Raw genomic sequence first — 19,051 nt, 5'->3', positions numbered from 1 at the left:
GTTCAGCAGCTAATGGTTTAAATAGCTTAAAGGCTTAGCTTTGTAGAGTTTTCTAGTTTGTTTACTATCCAAAATATCTGATGCTTGTGGTAAACTCTCATATACTTTACATAGAGAAAACATTTGTCCAATAGCACACAATTTGCATGTGAAAAACAGCCACAAATAGCATGAAGATTAAAAATTTATTGAAATTTAAAATGTTATCTGAATATTTATATGGATAATTAGAATACCAACTATTATAATAGTAATAATCATCCTCCACAAACAGAAATGCAGGCAGTGGTATAAATTCTCATCTTTCAAGGAATGAACCAACCATCAGTTAATAGTATATTATGGAGAAAACAAGGGTGCAAGGCATACATAACTGCATATTGCAAAGTATTTTCCCCCTTCTAAATAACCTGCTATGGTCAGAGAGCAGACAAAGAAATTAAGCTAGACAGATGAGCATCTCTCATAACCCAAAGCGGCATTTGCAGGAGCAAAAAAAACACCTGCAGGATATCAGAATATGGCTAAAAGACACAAACCATACACATTCTTGGTTACACGCACATCTCTTAAGGTTCATTACGGCTGAAAAACAAACAGTAGACACAGGCTAACAATAAAGTCCACGCTCCTTTTTTTCCCTTGTACAAATAAAAAAAAATGTTTTCTTTATATGTTTCCTTTTCTTACAGTTTTTTATGTCTTGTTGCCTCATCTTGCTCTATCGCCACTATCTCCAGTCAAAAGGACACAAGGATGCCAGTCTCCAACACAGAAATCTTTGCTGGCCCGTAGCATGGATAGAGAGGAAAATTGTGCAGGTGGTCAGACCAACACTTCTGCAATACTTTGAAAACAAGATACACTAGACTGTCATCAGGATGCCAGGCAGGCTTGGTTTAAAAATTAGCTAAACACCAGACATTCTACCAGCCTAATTTAGAATCAATCTTGCTTTTTAGTGATGATAATAAACTTGTACAAACATGAGATTCATTTGTATATTTTAGCATTTTATTTCAGTTCCATAATGCAAAACCTGACATTGGAATCAGTTTGATTTTTTTGGTGATTGAAGATATTAAGCACTACAAGAGCACTGAAATTTCGATCTGATTAGGATAAAAATTCCTCAGGATCAAAACACTTCTTTTTTTCCCCCTACAGTTTTACTAATTGTGTGCTACTTGACATTGCAGAGTTATTCCACAGCATGATAGCAAAATATGTAAAGTGTATTTTACTGTTAGAAATTATCAACTCATTCTATTTGTTTTTCATGTGTTTGAGGTTATTAAGAGAATAAAAAATTATAACTGACGTGCATAAGTTAAAAGGGTGGTTCAAATACAGCTGGTAGGCTAAACCACTAACCAATATTTTGTACAACAATGAAATTTTCTACTGAACATACATAAAAGAAATAATGAATATATAACGGAAGTAAAAGCAGACTGAGGGGATAATATCCCTTGAAAAATAGGGGAGCCATGAAAAAGGTGAATGTGTCATAGCTTCTTTTCAGAAAGACTGGATTATTCTAACCACTGGAAACCAGATAAAGTAGATCAGAGGGAGTGCTACCAAACATACTCATCAGAGACCTTTGCTTTATAGGAAATGAACTGCCCTGGCTCACTGTTCCTGAGGAATTGTATTTCTTATAGCTGTAAATCAAATCCTGAAGAAACAGGATGATATTTTGTAAGCAATAGCTGAGGACAACAGGTATCTTTTTTTGTCAGTGTCAGGTTTCTGAATTTAGACCTCAATTAGGATTCCAAAATGAAAAAGCACATATTATATAGCAATATACACTTGTGATAGTGTTCTTAGAAGCAATATATTAATTTTCAAATGGTGGCACATTGTCCTGTATTTGTCCAAAAATATATTCATGGCTGCCTTCAGAGGTCTTGTCTTTTATCCTTCATTGATGCTTTCTTAATGACCTTCATTGAACAGTAACATCAAGTACTTGATGTTCAGTGAAGATCATTAATTTTTTTCAGTTAAATGGAAGATGTATACTCCTACAGCATATAACAGCTATTCATTCTTAGCAAGAAATGTATTTCTTAAATCAAAAAGGGATGTTACAGACCTGTGCATGATAACTGTGTCAACCAAAGGGAGAAGCACATATGCATAGCAACATACTCCAGAGAGCAGCAAGTGTCAAATGCCCTTGCTGAGCTCTACAGACAATGCTAAGACCTGACACAACAGTGATTTTATTAATCTGCTTGATTTCTGATATTAATTCGACATAAATTGTATCCTGCTAGCTTTAAGATCAGGGATATTTTCTTGTCATGGGAACAAGATCAAGTGCTACCCATGCAGGTACTCATGGCTTGGTGAGAGTGTATGAACTGCCCTATGCTTGACATGCAGTTCAGCCTTGCAATGTTTCTACACAGAGGTAAGTAAAAAGAGAGGATCTAGGATCTGATCACCTTCCCCATTCTTACAAGTGGTAAAGTAGAACTGGGGGCAAGAGGGGTCTTTCTAGGGTGTCAGCTCTAGATGCATAACTATGAAATATGAAACATTCAACTTAACTCTTTCATGCCACATAACCTAACAAAGAGCTCTGTTACACAGAGCTAGTATTAGGGACTGTATCTGAGCCAGGGTACAGCTAGACCTGCAGTTTTTGAGGGCTCTAATTCAAATACAAGTTGTTGCAGTTTAGCCAGTTGCTGTGTGTCAACTGAGCCAACAGCTGAGCCATGATGCTCGATACTGTACAGGCTGTGAGACTAGAGAACATTTTAACTGTAATCTCTGTGAGAGAGACTCGATTTATGACAAGTGATATCTGTCAAGATTGTACAAGCATTTTGTTCAACAAACACGGTGAAGACAAAAAAATGAGAAGTTTCCCAAATTTGTGAAACCATGAAGCATTATAAAATGGGAAACAGATTAATAAGGTAGAATTGTAACACCAAACAACTGGCTGAGAGATTTGTGAAAAAGCAGGATCACTGAAAGCCTGAGTGAAACCAGATGGAAAAATTATCCCTAAACTTCTTATTTCTGTTTGAAAAAAAATTGATTCTTCATTAACTTGTGGGATTACCACCACGTATTATTGCATTGGAATAAAGGCAGGCATATGTACAGTTAGAGTATGAATGTTATTTTATTAATCCACAAGGGCATCAAGCTATAACTAACATAAATGTCTAAGTAGAAATCTTGCCCTCACTGAACCTAATGGAATTTTTGCTATTTACTTCACTGGGGCCAGAATTTTAGTCCATATAAATTTGCTTTTTTAGGGTATAATCCCTATGTCCACTGAAGCCAATGAAAGCTTTTCCATTGACTGTAACTGACCTTTCATTAGGGCAGCAGTTCCCTTACAAAAGACTGTTGTCACTGCTATAGTCCTGCAGACCTTCTTCACCATTATACTTGTTAAGGTCACATTCCTGAAACTGCTTTTGTCTTCTTTTATCTGAGACAGTGTTAAGAAGACCTGCTTTTCAAAGTTTCTAATGGGCTGCTATGATCTGAAGCCATCAACAGCCCTCTTGATTTCTTCTGTGTGATTTTGTGCAACATTTTCTTTTTTTGCCTGTTTTCTTCTTTGAGGTCTTTGAGTAACCTGGATGAGAAGGCAGGATGCACTGGTCTTACTTTTCCCATTTTTTTTCTGGTATGTTGGCAGAGAATAGGCAGAGTATCAGTTTTATTTGTGCTTCTTTTTACCCTTAGATCTACCATTGCAATTTGGGATTCTTCTTGCTTTAGTCTTTAAAAATTATTTTCTCTCCTGTAAAAATCAATCAAGATTTTTAGCTGCATTCTGCAGTCCTCCATCAAACGCAACCATTTCATTTTGCTGCTTTCTCAAGTCCTGCTTCTACTTTTCAGTAGGGCTTTCTAACCATTACTTTAGCTTTCAGATCCTCTCCAAAATGTTGCATAATATTGCTTTTTTTTTTTTTTTATTGCAATCTCAATCAATTATTTCCTGTGTTGCACTGGCAAATCTCTTGCATTGTCTATTTTTGTCTAAGAAGTTCTGCTGGGTTTTGCATTCTACAGCCAGTGTTTGCAAGTTCCTGAATTTTAGCTCTAATTTTATTTTCACCAAACCAGGAGGATTTTCTCTTTCTAGTTTTGTTTGAAGTCGATTTTCTAGGATGGACAAGTTGTTATGAAGTGTTCTGGGGTTTTGCAATTTCTTTCTCTTGGTTTTTCTACAAAGTTTTCTTCCGAATGCTAGAAAAGTGGAGCATCTCTCTGGGCAAAGATATGAACCACTTGAGCTTCTGAAGGAGTTATAATGGGTAGGTATACTTTCTGAGCTATTCCCAAGTCTAATATAAATTTGAAGATTTTTCATCCAGAGCTTGAGTTTGAACAACATGAAGAAACAAATGCAAGGTCCTGTACTTGGGATGGACTGATTCCCTGCAGTAGTACAGGTGGGGACTGACTGGCTGTGTTATTGCTTTGCGAAAAAAGACCTGGGGGTTCTGGTGGATGGTACGCTAAGCATGAATCAGCAGTGTGCTCTATGGGCTGTACTAATAAGCATCTAGCTAGCAGATCACAGAAAGTCATTATTCCCCTTCACTCATCACTCTTTAGATTGCATCTGGAATCTGATTTTATGGTCCTAGCACAGGAAATATATTGATAAACTCCAGTGAGCTTAGCAGAGGTCTTTCAGGATGGTTGGGGCTGGAGTACTTGCCCTGTGAGGAAAGGCTGTGGGACCAGGCTTGTTCAGCCTGAAGAAGAGGGGGACCTAACAGCATACCTGTGAGGGAGTTACTGCAAAGATGGAGCCATGAGTTACACAATCAAAACAGAGAAATTCCAAGGCATAGAAGGAAAAAAAAATCACTGTGAGGGTAATTAAGCCCTTATTAAGGATAATTGAAACGGTCCACTCAGAGAAGTTGTGGAAAGTCTGACTTTGAACATTTTCATGATCAACTAGACAAAGTGCTAAACGACTTGCTTTGAATCAGCATTGATCCTGTTTTGTGCATGAGGTGGGACCAGATGATGTCCCAGAGTCCCTTCCATCCTGTATGATTCTATGAACATCTTAGTCCTATAAGCCAAGAGAACAACTATACATGAAAGATATAACCAGACTCATCTATGAAAAAAAATTAGCTTAGCAAGAATAATTATGGTATAGCCACACAGACAAGTTTAGAACACCACGGTGCTGGATGCTGATAACGGGAGAAAGTCCCTGCGTTTATAAAGCTTGCAATCCAGTCGGCTAAACTGCGACCTATAGTGAGAGCAGGAACACGTTAAGTTGAAGTGATTTTCTGTAAGTCATTCCTGTTTCCAGGATCTCCTGAGTCCTAGTCCAGTACCTATACACTGGACCACACTGCACTCATACTTTCTGCATAGATTTTTGAGTTTTCTGAAGATGAATGTTTCATAAAGCATATTCTATTTCAGAGAGAAGTGGTCATTCAGAAGATTAAGGTCTTTTTCAAATGGGATGTTCATCTCTGCCAGGTGGTATGTTAAGTCTGAGTCATAAATATCTTTTATTTCCTTGGTCAGATAGTGCAGTGGAAGTGCAACTTGTCATTTTTGACTTCCAGTTTCAAGAGCACCAAGTAAGTTTCTGAATTTGTTCCTTCGTTTCTGAGCAACTGACATACTCTCCTGGATATTAAACACTCAAAATGTAAATGATGCAAAATTACTTTGTTTATCATTTTGGATAGTTGATTTTATTTTTTCCACCAAAATGTATCTAACCTGACCTTCTTACATCAAATGCACTTTACCTTCTAGAAACTTCAGGGAATATTTGAAAGCTTTACAGAGCTTGATAATGTTCTTGGCTGCCATGTATTACCATAGAAGCTGTCCCTGATCTCCTGCTTTCCAGCTGCAGTTATCCTCCTGGCTTCCCTTGCAGATCAAGCAAGGTACTTTCTGAATGAAGATTTATATTGCCTTCTATTGTAGCCATATGATGTTGTAAAAGCTCATTAAATGTGGCTGTATCTGGGTTGGTACCCTTCTACTAGGAAATGCTAGCAGGACATGGTGCAGGGGGAACAGAGTTATTAAAATCTGGGACTCCGAATTTAAGAGGCAGTTTGCAGATAGTCTTTTACATTAAGAAAAACACACAAGTCAATCATAAACGCAGTCAGTCACTGAAACTTCCAAAGAATTATCTGGCTTCACTGCAGGCACAGATAAATTAGAGATTATGGGCCTAAGTCTCTTTTCGCACCAGGGTAAATCAGGAGCACCATCACTGAAGTCAACAGATCTTAACAATAAAAGAATTAGGCCCTATGGCTTTTAATAAGAGAAATACAAAGAGTTTAATTACAAGGAATCAAGCTGAACCTCCCTTCCCCCATACACAGGTATATGCACATGTTCTCTGGTAAGGTTTGTCTCTTGTAACATTTTTGTACTTCTGTTATCCTTATCCTGATCAGATATTACCTGTGTGCAAATAATAGGGACTTAGAAGCTACAGGGATGGGGGCCATTTAGTTGTTAATACATGGGGTGGTTAAAACACTGGCAGAGCTGTAGCTCAGTTCTGTATTGAAAAACCCGATGAAATCCCAAATATGTTGCTGGTTTTGTCCTCCACATGATGACTCAGAAATAAAAAACAGAGAGGAGTTCATTTTCTGTGCTAGGGAGGGAGTTTCTCACCTAAGCAATACCTCTTTGAAGGAGTAAAATAATGCACAGCACGTGTAAATGAACAGCTGCTGGAAACTCTGGTAATACAAATATATATTTTTTTTATTTCCACATATGTGAACAATCTTATATGTCCACACAAAACTTGAAAATAAATGATACAAAAAATTATACGTGAGCCATCCTCTATGAAACCCTATGACAAAAAAAGCAGGCACAAAATGAAGACCCCAGTCGTGGGAAATAAACAGTAGCTCAGGAACAATCAAGTGTTGTACTAGATTATTTTGACAAAAATGGAAGTACTTACAGTCCAAGTGACTATGTCTGATGCCTTCCACATCTTCAGCATGAATGAAGTGGTAACACCTCTTTCCTACTATATCTACAGGGGTCAGATCCATGTAATCACTAATCCTAAAAAGGAAAAAAAATACAGCCTATAAATCAAGAAGGGAAGAACACAAGAACTGTCAAGCAACTCAGAAAGTGAAATCTGCTAAAAGTTTTTTTCACCACTATAGTAATTTGAATGGAATCTCTATACCAACAACACATAGCCTTAAGGAAAAAAAAATAAAGAAACAAAATGTTTTTTTAAAGAAACCTTGAAATAATTTTATCCATTCAAATAAGTAGAAAGTCAAATTCTAGTGCATATTGTCCCTGTAGCATAACACCAAGACAATATAATTCCATGAAATTGTAAAGCATTAGCAACAATCCCAAATCCTCATTAAAAGACAAAGATGATTCAAGGTTACATAATAAAGTAAAAACATGTTATGTTTATACCAGATGATTAGAGACACATTTCATTTCAACAGATTGGTCTTCTATTGGGTATATTAATGAAAAAGCTCTTCAACCATTTCTTGGCACCAAGTCCAAACTGATATTTCAAGGGATATAATTTAAATGCTGAGACATACAGATGCCTCAGGGTGTTATCTTTTTTAGTCTAATTCTGTTGGGAGCTCAGCTTTCACTCTGGGCCCTTTCAACTGGGACTTTGTTGTTTATTGCACATAGAAACTTTAAAATCTATTCTGCAGACCTTTGTGTGCATGCATCCGTGTGTGTGTGTCTGTGTTCGTGTGTAAACTTCTGTCATGGAGTGTCAAGATGTCAATGTCCTTAAATGCAGTACAGAAAATAAGAGAACAATTGGAAAATGCCTTGATCACACAAGCATTTAAAAGTATGTCTGTTTTCCAGAAATAGATTTTTTTTTTAGGGTTTGAAATATGCTGCAATGATTGGGGTTAAGCCCACTTTGCAATTGTAAGATATAATTGCCATCCATTTAAGGGAGTTGTAAGAAACACCAAACACCTTGATATAACCAGATAGCTGAAACAACTGCAGTGTGAATCTGAGGGAGGCCAGCGGGGAAGCTAAACCAGAAACTGAACCACATAGGTCTGAGGTGTTCCCAGCAGGCAGAGGGGGCGAACAGAGCCACTGAGGCACTGACTTGCAGAGCTGTGTTTGCCTGGGTTTCTGGGGCAGGGAGAACGCATAGACAAGAAAGACTGAAGGAGAACGGAAGCATTAGACAGCACATGGCAGCACTGGTGGTTTGTCCCAATTAAAAAAACCCAAACATTTAAAATATCACAGGTAAGGCAGATGGACTCAAATTTGCTAGTAAAAAAATGTCAAATCAAGTTTAGCATGAAACACAACAGCCTTCTCCCACTTTCATGACAGAGCACGTTGAAGGATGGGCACTTTCAAACAACTGCCTATCATAGCACTCAACCAAGTGTGAGATACCCATCTGGGGATACCCATCTAATGTTTATCACAAACCACAGTTAAAAAGCACCTCTCCTACCTTCTCAGAGAGGAAAAAAATAACCAGGATAAAGACAACTCTGGAATGGTGGCAGTGGGACTCCCTGCTGAGTTCCTCCACTTCGGTTGCACAGTGAATTAGGGTCTGGGAAACAAAGGACCTGGGATCTCTGCCCAGTGATAAGAAACCTCTCCAGAAGGAAGGGAGGCTGAGATTTAAAGCTTCCTGTCCCCTGGACTGCATATTATCCTTTTTATACTAAACTAAGTGTATAATCAGTCCATGGAGCAGAAACCAGAATTCAAGTCTCTCCCCCTCCCATGTCTACACTCTCCTCACTGGCACACTTTGTTGTCTCCTCTCTGGCACAGAACTGTATGTTTTCTGTTAGGAGGCGGCTGTGCTTCAAGATCAGCAAGAAGAAATTCCACCCTGGCCAGCCTAGTAGAAAAGGGCAATCTTCAGGCAGGCCACTGCCCTGTGATGTACCCAGGCTGTGAATGCTACAGGTCACAGGGCTAACACAGAAGATGAACACTGTGGTTCCTCCTCCAGTAAATTTGACTCAGCTGTATCTTGTTTCTCTGCAGCAGCATGTGTGTAAAGTCTTCACAGACAAAAATGAACATAGCAAGACATCTGTGGAAGTAGATTCACAATCCCTTAAGTTTAAGGATAATCTTAAGAAAAAACTGTTTCAAACAGACATATGAAGAACAAAGGATTTTTTTTTTTAAGTGGAAGAAGAAACAGAAAGAATATCCAGATGATCACTGGCAAGCAACCAAAACCTGAAGCAAAAGAAATTACATCCAATAGGACACTCATGCTTATATCAAAGATACTAAAGATGGAAAATAAATAATTTGAAGGGAGAAAAGAAAGAAATATTATAGTATATCTTAGAGTACTGGTTCGGCGACAGATCTTGTGGCTCCCAAGCCCTTTGACAAAATAAAGCAACAGGTTGATGGGCAGGAACTGAGTTCTGCTGAATATGCAGACCTGCTCTTGTTAAACATAAGCACAGGCTAATGCTTGAGCAGATCAGTGGTTCCACTGACTTACAGGACTCTTAACATGATTGAAATTTAAGGGTAGGTTCATGGCACAGTGCTCTGCTGAATTAGGACCAAATTGTGCACACATTTGTAGGCTTAAAACTCTCTACACAAGACTGTTCCTGCATATCTGAAGGAACTATTGGCAACCACTGTCATGGCCAACACACCAAACCTCTTGCACTTGGAGAACACCGTGTTCACTGGGTTATTTCCTTTTAGGCATATATTAGCAGATATGGCTATAGCAGTACACATTAAACTGGGCTATAGGTTCTCTCCAGATGGTCTCCAATCACTAGCAGTTGACATTGAATATACACAGACAGACACCGTACTCTAACAGCAGTCTTTTTATTTTGCTTTTAGTTGTTTATCACCATCTAAGATACTTTGTGCTCTGCAGGTGCTTTTCTCACTCAATGACTAATAAAAAATTTCTAGACTACTTTAGACTAGATGGTGAGGTTTAGATCACATGAATCCTGCATTTGGAAAACAGACATGGATCAACATACCACACTTTAGGCAACAAAATTTTACATCCCCTTTAACACTCTCAGAACAAAATATTAATTGTTATAAATAGCCAGTGCACTAGCTAACAGATCTTGTCTCAAAGGGAAGCTAAATGTTGATTAGTTTGTGCACCGAGTCCAGGATTCTGATGCAGATCTCTTCATTCAAAGTAACAAGACGCACCCCAGGACTTGAGTAATGTCACTCCTACTCCCTGCTGTTGCAAGCAGGCAACCACTTGGAAAACTAGGAGTACCATTGATCTCACCCCTGCTGATCCAACGGTCCGCTGTGAGCATTAATTTCAGTGTAAGTAGCATGGCTTCTGCTCCATACTCCCTGCAGCTGCCAGTAACTCCCCATTGCTCCATAAATACTGCTTACAGCTTCCCCAGCATGGATCTGTTTTTCTCTGTTTTCATCAAAGTTGTGCTTGCTTTACTGTGGCACCACAAAGAATTTCCCGTCTGCCCACAAGTGCCAGAGTCAAGCCCATATATTCAGGATGGGATACTTATCTCCTTTTCTGTAATCCCAGAAGAGAGATCTCAACTTCCTCGACTTGCAGAATGGCCTTGGCAAATGCCCAGATAGTTCATTTGACAGCTTCAACCAGTTGTTCAGTTAATTCCTTCCCTTCTTCTGTCCTTTCCATTCCTCCCCGTTTTACAGTCATATCTGCTTTGTACCTGCTACATCTTACTCCATTTTCCATCAGTGGAAATCCCACTGCCTCAGTGAGCTAACATTCACCTCTCATCCTGGTAGAAATGTTTGAAATTCCTTTTATGAACTATTTTTAACACTGACATGGGGGCTTAAAATGGAACTACTGCAACAAATTCAAGTACCATCATATGCATTCTACCCTAGCATATGAGACAAAATTCATCACAAACAAGGAAAAGTTGCTTTCTAATGGTGCCTTTACCTTAAAAACTGAAAAATATCAGTAGGCTCAACGCTTTCTTGCATAAGTCAGCTGGCTTACCATAATCTACCACATGTTATCAGTTCTTTCTATGTGATTACCAATCAGTGCTTCACACCTGATGCATTTTACATTTTTCAGTGATGCCTTTCTCAGGCATTTGGAAGTTTTATTGCTACATGAATATAAAAGGAAGGTTTGAGAAATATGTTTAATTAAAAAAAATAATACAATTTAGGGCTCATAAAAATGCCAAACTGATGGCAGAGAAAATATAAATCTTTCTAACACAGCCCACAAATTCATATCATACGTGACCTGATGGAATAGTCCATTTTTCACATCCATTTGATTCCTGGCTTTTTTATTGAGGTTGCCAGTGAAGGTAACAGTAAGTGCAGGTGATTTTGTTAAAAGGAAATCTGTTCATTAGGAACTGGACAGATACCAGCAACACATTTCACAGAGGCCATTGAAGAGCTCTGCAGTGGTAGCAGCTTTCCATTACTACCTAGGTAGGTCACAGTCAAATCAAAGACTAAGGCAAAAAGTTTCTTCTAGATCCTACTGCTAATCCCCAGAGCTCTTTCACCAGCTGCCAGATTATACAGATTTTAGATGTTCACTGGGTAGAGTCACAAGTCAAAACTCAGCCCAGACTTTAATACTGCTACCAGCTTTCCCTGTGACCTTGTGCCAGGCACTTTCTATGAAGCAGTTTTTGCAAGCATAAAAATGAGTATAATATATTATCTTTTAGATAATGCTTTGGAAGTTTAGATTAAGTGTTTTCTCTATTAGCCAGGTAATATTACTATTAATACTGTTGTGGTAGTTCAGCAACATGACATCAAAGATAACCGCATAACTGAAATTCAAGATTATTTTAAATTGTTTAAGGCCCTGATTCAACAAAGCATTTGAGTTTATCCCTTTTTATAAAAGTTTATACTGATGTGCTATCCTGATCATAGGTATTCTATTACGATTGAGCAACTACAATTGCTTATCAGAGAGCTTCCACTCTTAACTTACAATATGCCATGGCTGCTGTCACATGAAAAGCTTGCATTAGTCATCTTGTTTGTTCTACTTTTTGATGATAGGTCCCCTGGACAAAATTTATTTTGGCTGCATTACCTTTTTTTTTCCTTTCTATCCTTTCGCCCATATGTCAGACTTCCATCAAGAGACCCAAACTTCTTTATTACTTATATCTTCCTTCTCAGATATCTTTACTCTGCTCTAAATACCTGTTCCCTAGGTATTATTTTTATTTTTCAGGGTTCTGTGGCCACCAATAAGCCTTAATGGTCTTGACCAGCTCCCCTGGGCCTTCCTGCACCCTGCGCACAGCACAGGACTCCATTTCAGCCTCCCGGGGCTCCCCCCACCCTGCCCGTGGCCCAGGACCCCATGTCAGAACCCCGGGGCCACCAGCCCCTACCCCAGCGATGCTGCAGCAGGGCTGGTCTCCAGCTCCCCACATCCCGGCCCGGCCTTGGCCTGTCCCCAGGGAGGTGCCTAATGCCTGGGGCTGGGGCAGCCATGGTGCCCCCCCGCTGCCCTGCTCCTGGATGGGGTGGTGGGACGGGTACTGGCTGCCAGGCCCTGTCCTGACAGACCCCCATGAGGAGCCCTTGACGCTACTGGTGCCCAGTCCCCAGGGAGTAGCAGCTATCTTACCCTATCTTAAATCCTATCTTCCACCTTCCTAGCTCACTTGTCCCTACCACATCACACACAGCCTCCCCTCAACCAACTCCTCATCAACTGTTCCCATTTCACTGCTGTCTATCCCAGTATGCCCTTAACCAATTTTATTCTAAAGTTTTCCCACCTCGTATTGCAACAGATCCCACCTCTCTAGCCTACTATCTAGGCCATCTGTGCTTCTGTTCCTTTAAACACTGAGCATGATGTGCTGTAATCTGCAAATTAGTTAAAAAATGGAAAACTTTAAAAATTCAGGCAGAAAGACTTGTGGAGGGGAAGATGAGGGAGCATAAGGACAGCCATACAGGTCAGACCAGCGTCTGTCTATTCCCAAATCTTGCCTCTGAGAAGGATGGTGAGAGATTGTAAAAAGCAGGGAAAGCTTAGAGGAATCTTTCCTGGTCTATCCTGCCCTATTCCAGTAATATGTCCTCCAAATTACAATTTTTAATTTACCTTTATCCTCTAAGAATGCAACAAAAATTAAGGTGATGATGACGAGAGTGAATTTAATGGTCTCATACAACACCAGTATGACATTGCAGGAGTCACAAATTTAAAAACTTTTTGGCAAGCCCATGGAACAAAGAATACCCACAGCTAAAACAAAGAAAAAAGGAGCTAAAAGCTGTACCTATTTTCACAGTAAATGATATTGAGGTCCATATTCACACGAGTGACAAACATGTGGCAGTCAATCCTGACTTCATTAATTGTAGGAGGTGGCAAAGCATGAGCAACGACAACAAGTCCCATGATTTGGCTGGGTACTGTCCGTCCGTGGGACAGTGACACTCTCAGACGTAACCGGCCTGTGATATGAATCACCTGGAAAATAAAAACAATAAAAGAAACCCCAGTGAATTCTGAATGCAACTGTGACATCAGTTTCTTTTAAAGGATAGCATTACTATTCCCTACAGACCACTTAACACAGCTAAAAATTGTACTAAGTAACTGCCACCATTAGTGTTAAGCTTATTAATATTGGCTGTCAACATGTCCTATATGTCCTCGTGGCAAAAAAGAAGACAAGAACATAACAGGCAAATGCTTCACATTAGTCAAACTAAAAACTCAGAACTCCTATACTATTGAGTTTTGTTGTGGTGGCTGTTACAGAAAAAGAGAAGAAAAAAAAAAACAAACTATAAATTCAACAGAAGAAATGAGAAAGGTGTATAAAACTGAAATAATGAAGGTACAAATTAATAAAATATTATTTTTTGTAACATTTGGAGACTGAATATGAGACAAAAAGATCTGCAGTTTTGAAACTTTTTTCAGAATGGATTTAATCGAATTGCTAGTCATCTACACCATGGAGACACTGCTCACAGCCTTGAATTACTTCTTTGTGGTTGGCAATTTGAGAAGCAACAGCCTAGAAGTGATCAGTGATCTCAGCTGCAGGATGCTCTTCTTGCATCCACTAGCAAGCTTTTTAAGAGCTGGTAGACATGTAACGCCTTTGCATAGTCCACTGTGCATGTATGGAGAGCTCTGGGGACAGACGGTTTCTTGCCCTATTCACAAGATAAAGCCAGAAGATGTCTGGTAGATCCCATTGTACCCCTGGAGAGTGAAATTCTGAGAATGCTGCCTGAAGTGGAGTAAGTTGAAACTCTGCGAAAAGAATAATCCCCTACCTCCACTTTCATTCCTTCAGTAGTTCTGTAGATAAATAAAGGTGGTTTGTTTTTTTTTTTCAATAAAATAATATAAATACAGCACTGATACCAAATATCAAACAAAAAAATGGAAACTGCATTTCCTGTAGTTATGGATAAGACAGTCATAAGAACAGGCAGGCTCTCCCAGATTTTCACCCTTAGAGTGTGTTAAAACATCAACATGAAGAGAAAGCTTTCAGGAGATGGGGGCCCCTTTCACTGAGATCCCAGGCTCACTGCCCAGAGGTCAACAGAGATGTTGGCTGGTACCAAGTGCAGCAGAGGAGGTGACAGAGATGGGATGTAGTTATATGTCACTGATACACATCTCACAGAGAAGGCAGCCAAACTCTTTGCTTCTAATTTGAGTTTGTTTGTTAATAGAAAAAGAGAGAGAAGAAAATCTTTAATTAATAAGATTGCAAACCACAAAGTGCATCCAAATTCAAATCTAATTCATGCTAGCAGATCTGTGATCTAAGCCTTGAAGTTTATTTCTTTTTTTTTAACCTAATCATTAAAATATCTCCTTTCTCCACTGTTTTACATTTCAACTTGAGCCAGTGTGGTGAATCTGAATGAGGAAAGTGATTAGCTGCTGTGTTTGTCCATTGCAGTTGCAGGTTTCTGACCACCCACATTTGAAGTAATTATTGCCTAAACTCGCACTTAATGCATCTTCCAAGGGCAAACTATTCTATGAATATTTGAAAAAGTTCCTAAAGGCAAGGATGCAAAAACACCATTTCAAACACACTTTATTTTTTTTTTCTCAAGACCTCATTAACTAATGAAGAAATAGCTAAAAGAAATAGGATTAACTTCACAGGAGGGGCAGTAATAGTATATTTTGCTCCTTCTAGCTAGGCTTGCGTATATATCTGCTTTTTAACATTATCTGTCTCTTTTTATCATGCAGTTTCAGCTTACTGCAAAAACTCAAATCTGCAAATGCTTGGAAGAATGCTGATGGATAACTAGTAACAATGTGAAAAGTAATCTTATGCTGAACATGCTATGCAAATTATTGTTGTTCTGTTGTTTTTTCGCAGGAGTCCTTATGCTAATATGTTTGAAGTTGGCACTATCACTTGAGGGAATTTTTAAGATATATCATACTTAAAATCCATTTATCTCTTCCTTGGTTTTTTTTTTTTTTTTTTTTTTAAACCTCCATGCCATTTGCAGCTAAATATCAACATGATTTGTTTTTGAACAACTCTCTGTTCAGTCAGTACCTAACTTTTTTCTGATTCCTCATCGGAAATACACCTCAGATGTAGTATTACCCCAAGAGACAGTCCCAAACCTGACAGACCCAACATTGTTGAATTTCAAGAAAGTTTACTTACAGATTCAAATTAATTAGCTTGCTCCTAGCTCTATCGTGGATCAAAACAGCCTGGAACAGGCTGCCCAGGGAAGTGGTGGAGTCACCATCCCTGGAGGTGTTCAAGAAACGCGTAGATGTGGTGCTTAGGAACATGGTTTAGTGGATTAGGTGGTGTGGGTTGATGATTCTTGAGGTCTTTTCCAACCATAATGATTCTATGATTCTATGAAAACATGTTCTCCATGCCCATGTGAATTCAAATTTTAGGGGTCAGCACTCAATTGCATTCTGATTCTGTACACCAGGAAATGTACAGCAAACTGCCCATCAGTTCCAGTGCCTGTGTGCCTCTAAAGAAACTGTATTTCCATGCCTGAAATCCCTTTCTATGACAACATTAGTCAAATGCACCAAGTGGGAAATCTAACTGGTAGTAAAAAACAATTCTAGCTGTCATGACCTTGTCTACATTGTGAGTATTGCCTCTTTCAACACTGGTTCATTTGAACTGGGATTAGGGGTGATAGGAATTATAGGGTCAATTATCTCCGGTAGCTAAAATAATTCATTCTTTATAATTCAATAATTCATTCTTTATAATTCAATAATTCATTCTTTATAATTCAATCCCACAGCACTAGTCTATCACATTCTAAAGCAGTATTATGACTTTAATGAAGCTAAATTGCAAGAATAAACTGTTTTATGAAGGACAATACTTGGATCCAGATGTAAATATTTAACGAAAAATTGCTAAGAATATTCTGAAAATCAAAAGTAAATGCACCTCTTCTGTGCAGTTTTCTTTATAAATGCTTTCTTCTGAAAAGTATGTAACAGTCCAAATCCATCTTTGTAATTGTATTCTTTCTAATAATGCTATATGAATAGACTGGCACATTTAGATGTCACAGCAAGAGAAGACAGTGATACTGTGTTCTGTCCATTATGAAAAGGATACTCCTGATCACAGGGATCATCAGAAACTCTGTATGTCAAGAGCTTTACAAATTTCCCCACCATTTTTCCATCCACCTCCTAAATTAAATTAGTAGCAAGACTAATTTTTTTACTCTAATGGGAGCTGGACCGGGTTAACAGTTCAGAGACTTTAATTGCTTACAAACTGTCTTGGCAGATGTTGTAACTTGAGAGATGATTTCATCCTATAGAAGCAGAAGGAAGTCTTATGGTCAAAATAAACCTTGCGACCTGATTTAGACCAGGATTTCACACAGGTCGTTTTGACCTGTATTGCTGCTTGTAGTGTAACCTAGTTGTATAATAGTTACGCTTGGATAGATAGGTGAGTGAACCAAAAAGCATTCTGTAACAATAAAAGTTTTAACACTGTGATATGAATATAATACATATGCTACTGTAAAGATGTCATGCTGAAGCAAAACAAATACTCTAAGAATCTTTCATACTGTTTAATTGCTCTGTTAAAAAACTCTAAATGAACTTTGCCTGACATTCCAATATTGGAAAAAAAAATCATTATTTGGTTTTTATTTTTAGCTGATTAGAAAAGGGATTTGCAAACTATTGTAAGTACATGTAAACACAGTTTATGAGTGTGGGAGTGGTAACAAGCCACATTGCTTAGACAAATTTATATTTTCTTTCCCTGCCATATGCTCTCTTTAGTCATCTGTTAGCGATAAGCACTTAGATGTGCTCTACTAATGTCTACTCTCTATAAACAAGCACATCACAAAGACCTTGATAAAACCTTCCCTCTGTCAATACTTAAGGAAAGGAAAGCCCAAAGATTGAAAAACACATCTGGAACCTGCTCATCATCCTTTAAAAGTAAATCTCACCTCTGGAGATGGAAATACTTTCTTTGTCAAAAGACATCTTTAAATATGACATCCATTTTTTCACATACATGTGGTGTCAGAGTAAGGACATGCATTACCAGAGGCTATAAAAACCTGCAAGCATGAAAAATCTGTGAATTTCACTTTTCAGATGTCTCTGTGTTCTTCAAAACTTAGACTTCCATTAGAAATAAATTTCTAAACTATTTCTTTTGTTCTCTGTGTAAATCACTATGCCAGTTTATTATGGGACTGAAACCACAGCATTGGCAGAAGTGCTGCCTCCATCTCATTTCTCTTAATGCGATACTAAATTTGAAGCCTTAAAATTATTGCTTAGACCCAAAATGTGAGAAGACAGTCACATATGAAAACATCCTAATCTAGTTTGTGTGCCTACATATTTATCTAGGTGTCTTATAAACAACTCGCACATACTTTACAGAAACAACTGTGATTCACAAGGATATATATATTTGTTCTGGTCTCTCAACGATGTTATTTTATATTTCTAAAATCAACACCTAAATCTTTAAAGCCCAATTAATTTGAACTGCTAAAATTGGCTGAAGAAATATCTTATAAACTATAGCAATGTTCTTACAGTTTTCTTTCAGAGTTGTGCACTCCTTCCCTCACTGATACAAGGACATGCAACTCAAAACCTGCCTGTGACACTACCGAGAAAAACGCTTTAATACTCCACAAGGTAAAGGGTTCCTATACGGTTTCAAGTGGTTCCTAAGCTAAGACTGAACATTTGGAAACAGGCTTTCCTCTAGAATTTTCAAAGAAAACAGAAGCCACTGTCACATTTGAAATCCACACAGTGATATCCTAAAGGTTCTCCTTTTCTGACATCAAAATATATCCATGCTTATCAACGTAAACTTCAGTATAGGTTTCTTTATCTATGACAGTTCTTTTATTTCCTCTTTGTACCGCACTGTAGTCACTACAACATTTCTATTTGCTTGTTTTCTCATGGTCAGAAGCCATTTTTTTCTGGGGTTCCACTGCCCTATCCTCAATGAGAGCAAAGCCTGCACTCCCAGTCTTCAGGAAAGCTTCAGGAAAATATATTGCTTGCCTATACTTATCATTCAGCAGCAGTTGGGATCAGAGAGGTCCAGTAAGGCCTTGTGTTTGCAGTTCTAGCAATACTTTCATATCCCATTCTTGGACTTACTGCGTTTCTATAAGCACTGCAGTATTCCTAACAGGAGGTCCCATCGAGCATGAGATTTTGGTGTTGAAAAGGAGCAAGCTGCTACGACTGCGATATGTTGGATCATCCCACATGCATCCAACTCACTGTCCACACACAGATCAATTCTCCGTTGTGCTGGTTTTGGCTGAGATAGAGTTAATTTTCTTCATAGTAGCTAGTATGGGGCTACGTTTTGGATTTATGCTGAGAACAGTGTTGATAACACAGGGATGTTTGCGTTATTGCTGAACAGTGCCTACAAAGAAGTGAGGCATTTTCTGCTTCTCATACCACCCCACCAGC

The 19,051-nt window shown here is 38.5% G+C and overlaps 1 protein-coding gene across 1 annotated transcript in view; it reads right to left on the bottom strand.

Annotated features, from left to right (window-relative positions):
• Positions 1-13,532, bottom strand: part of NPAS3 (neuronal PAS domain protein 3) — a 30,956-nt gene extending 17,424 nt beyond the window's left edge. The window contains exons 1-2 of the mRNA XM_010081773.1: positions 13,341-13,532; positions 6,989-7,095 (exon numbers count right to left, since the gene is read on the bottom strand). Coding sequence (XP_010080075.1) covers positions 6,989-7,095; positions 13,341-13,462 — 229 coding nt within the window. The 5' untranslated portion in view covers positions 13,463-13,532. The remainder of the gene's footprint in view (positions 1-6,988; positions 7,096-13,340) is intronic.
• Between the last annotated feature and the right edge of the window lie 5,519 nt (positions 13,533-19,051).

Source organism: Pterocles gutturalis, unplaced genomic scaffold (assembly GCF_000699245.1).
Source record: "Pterocles gutturalis isolate BGI_N339 unplaced genomic scaffold, ASM69924v1 scaffold49219, whole genome shotgun sequence".
Classification (NCBI taxonomy): Eukaryota; Metazoa; Chordata; class Aves; order Pterocliformes; family Pteroclidae; genus Pterocles; species Pterocles gutturalis.
This window is presented reverse-complemented; position numbering and strand designations above follow the sequence as displayed.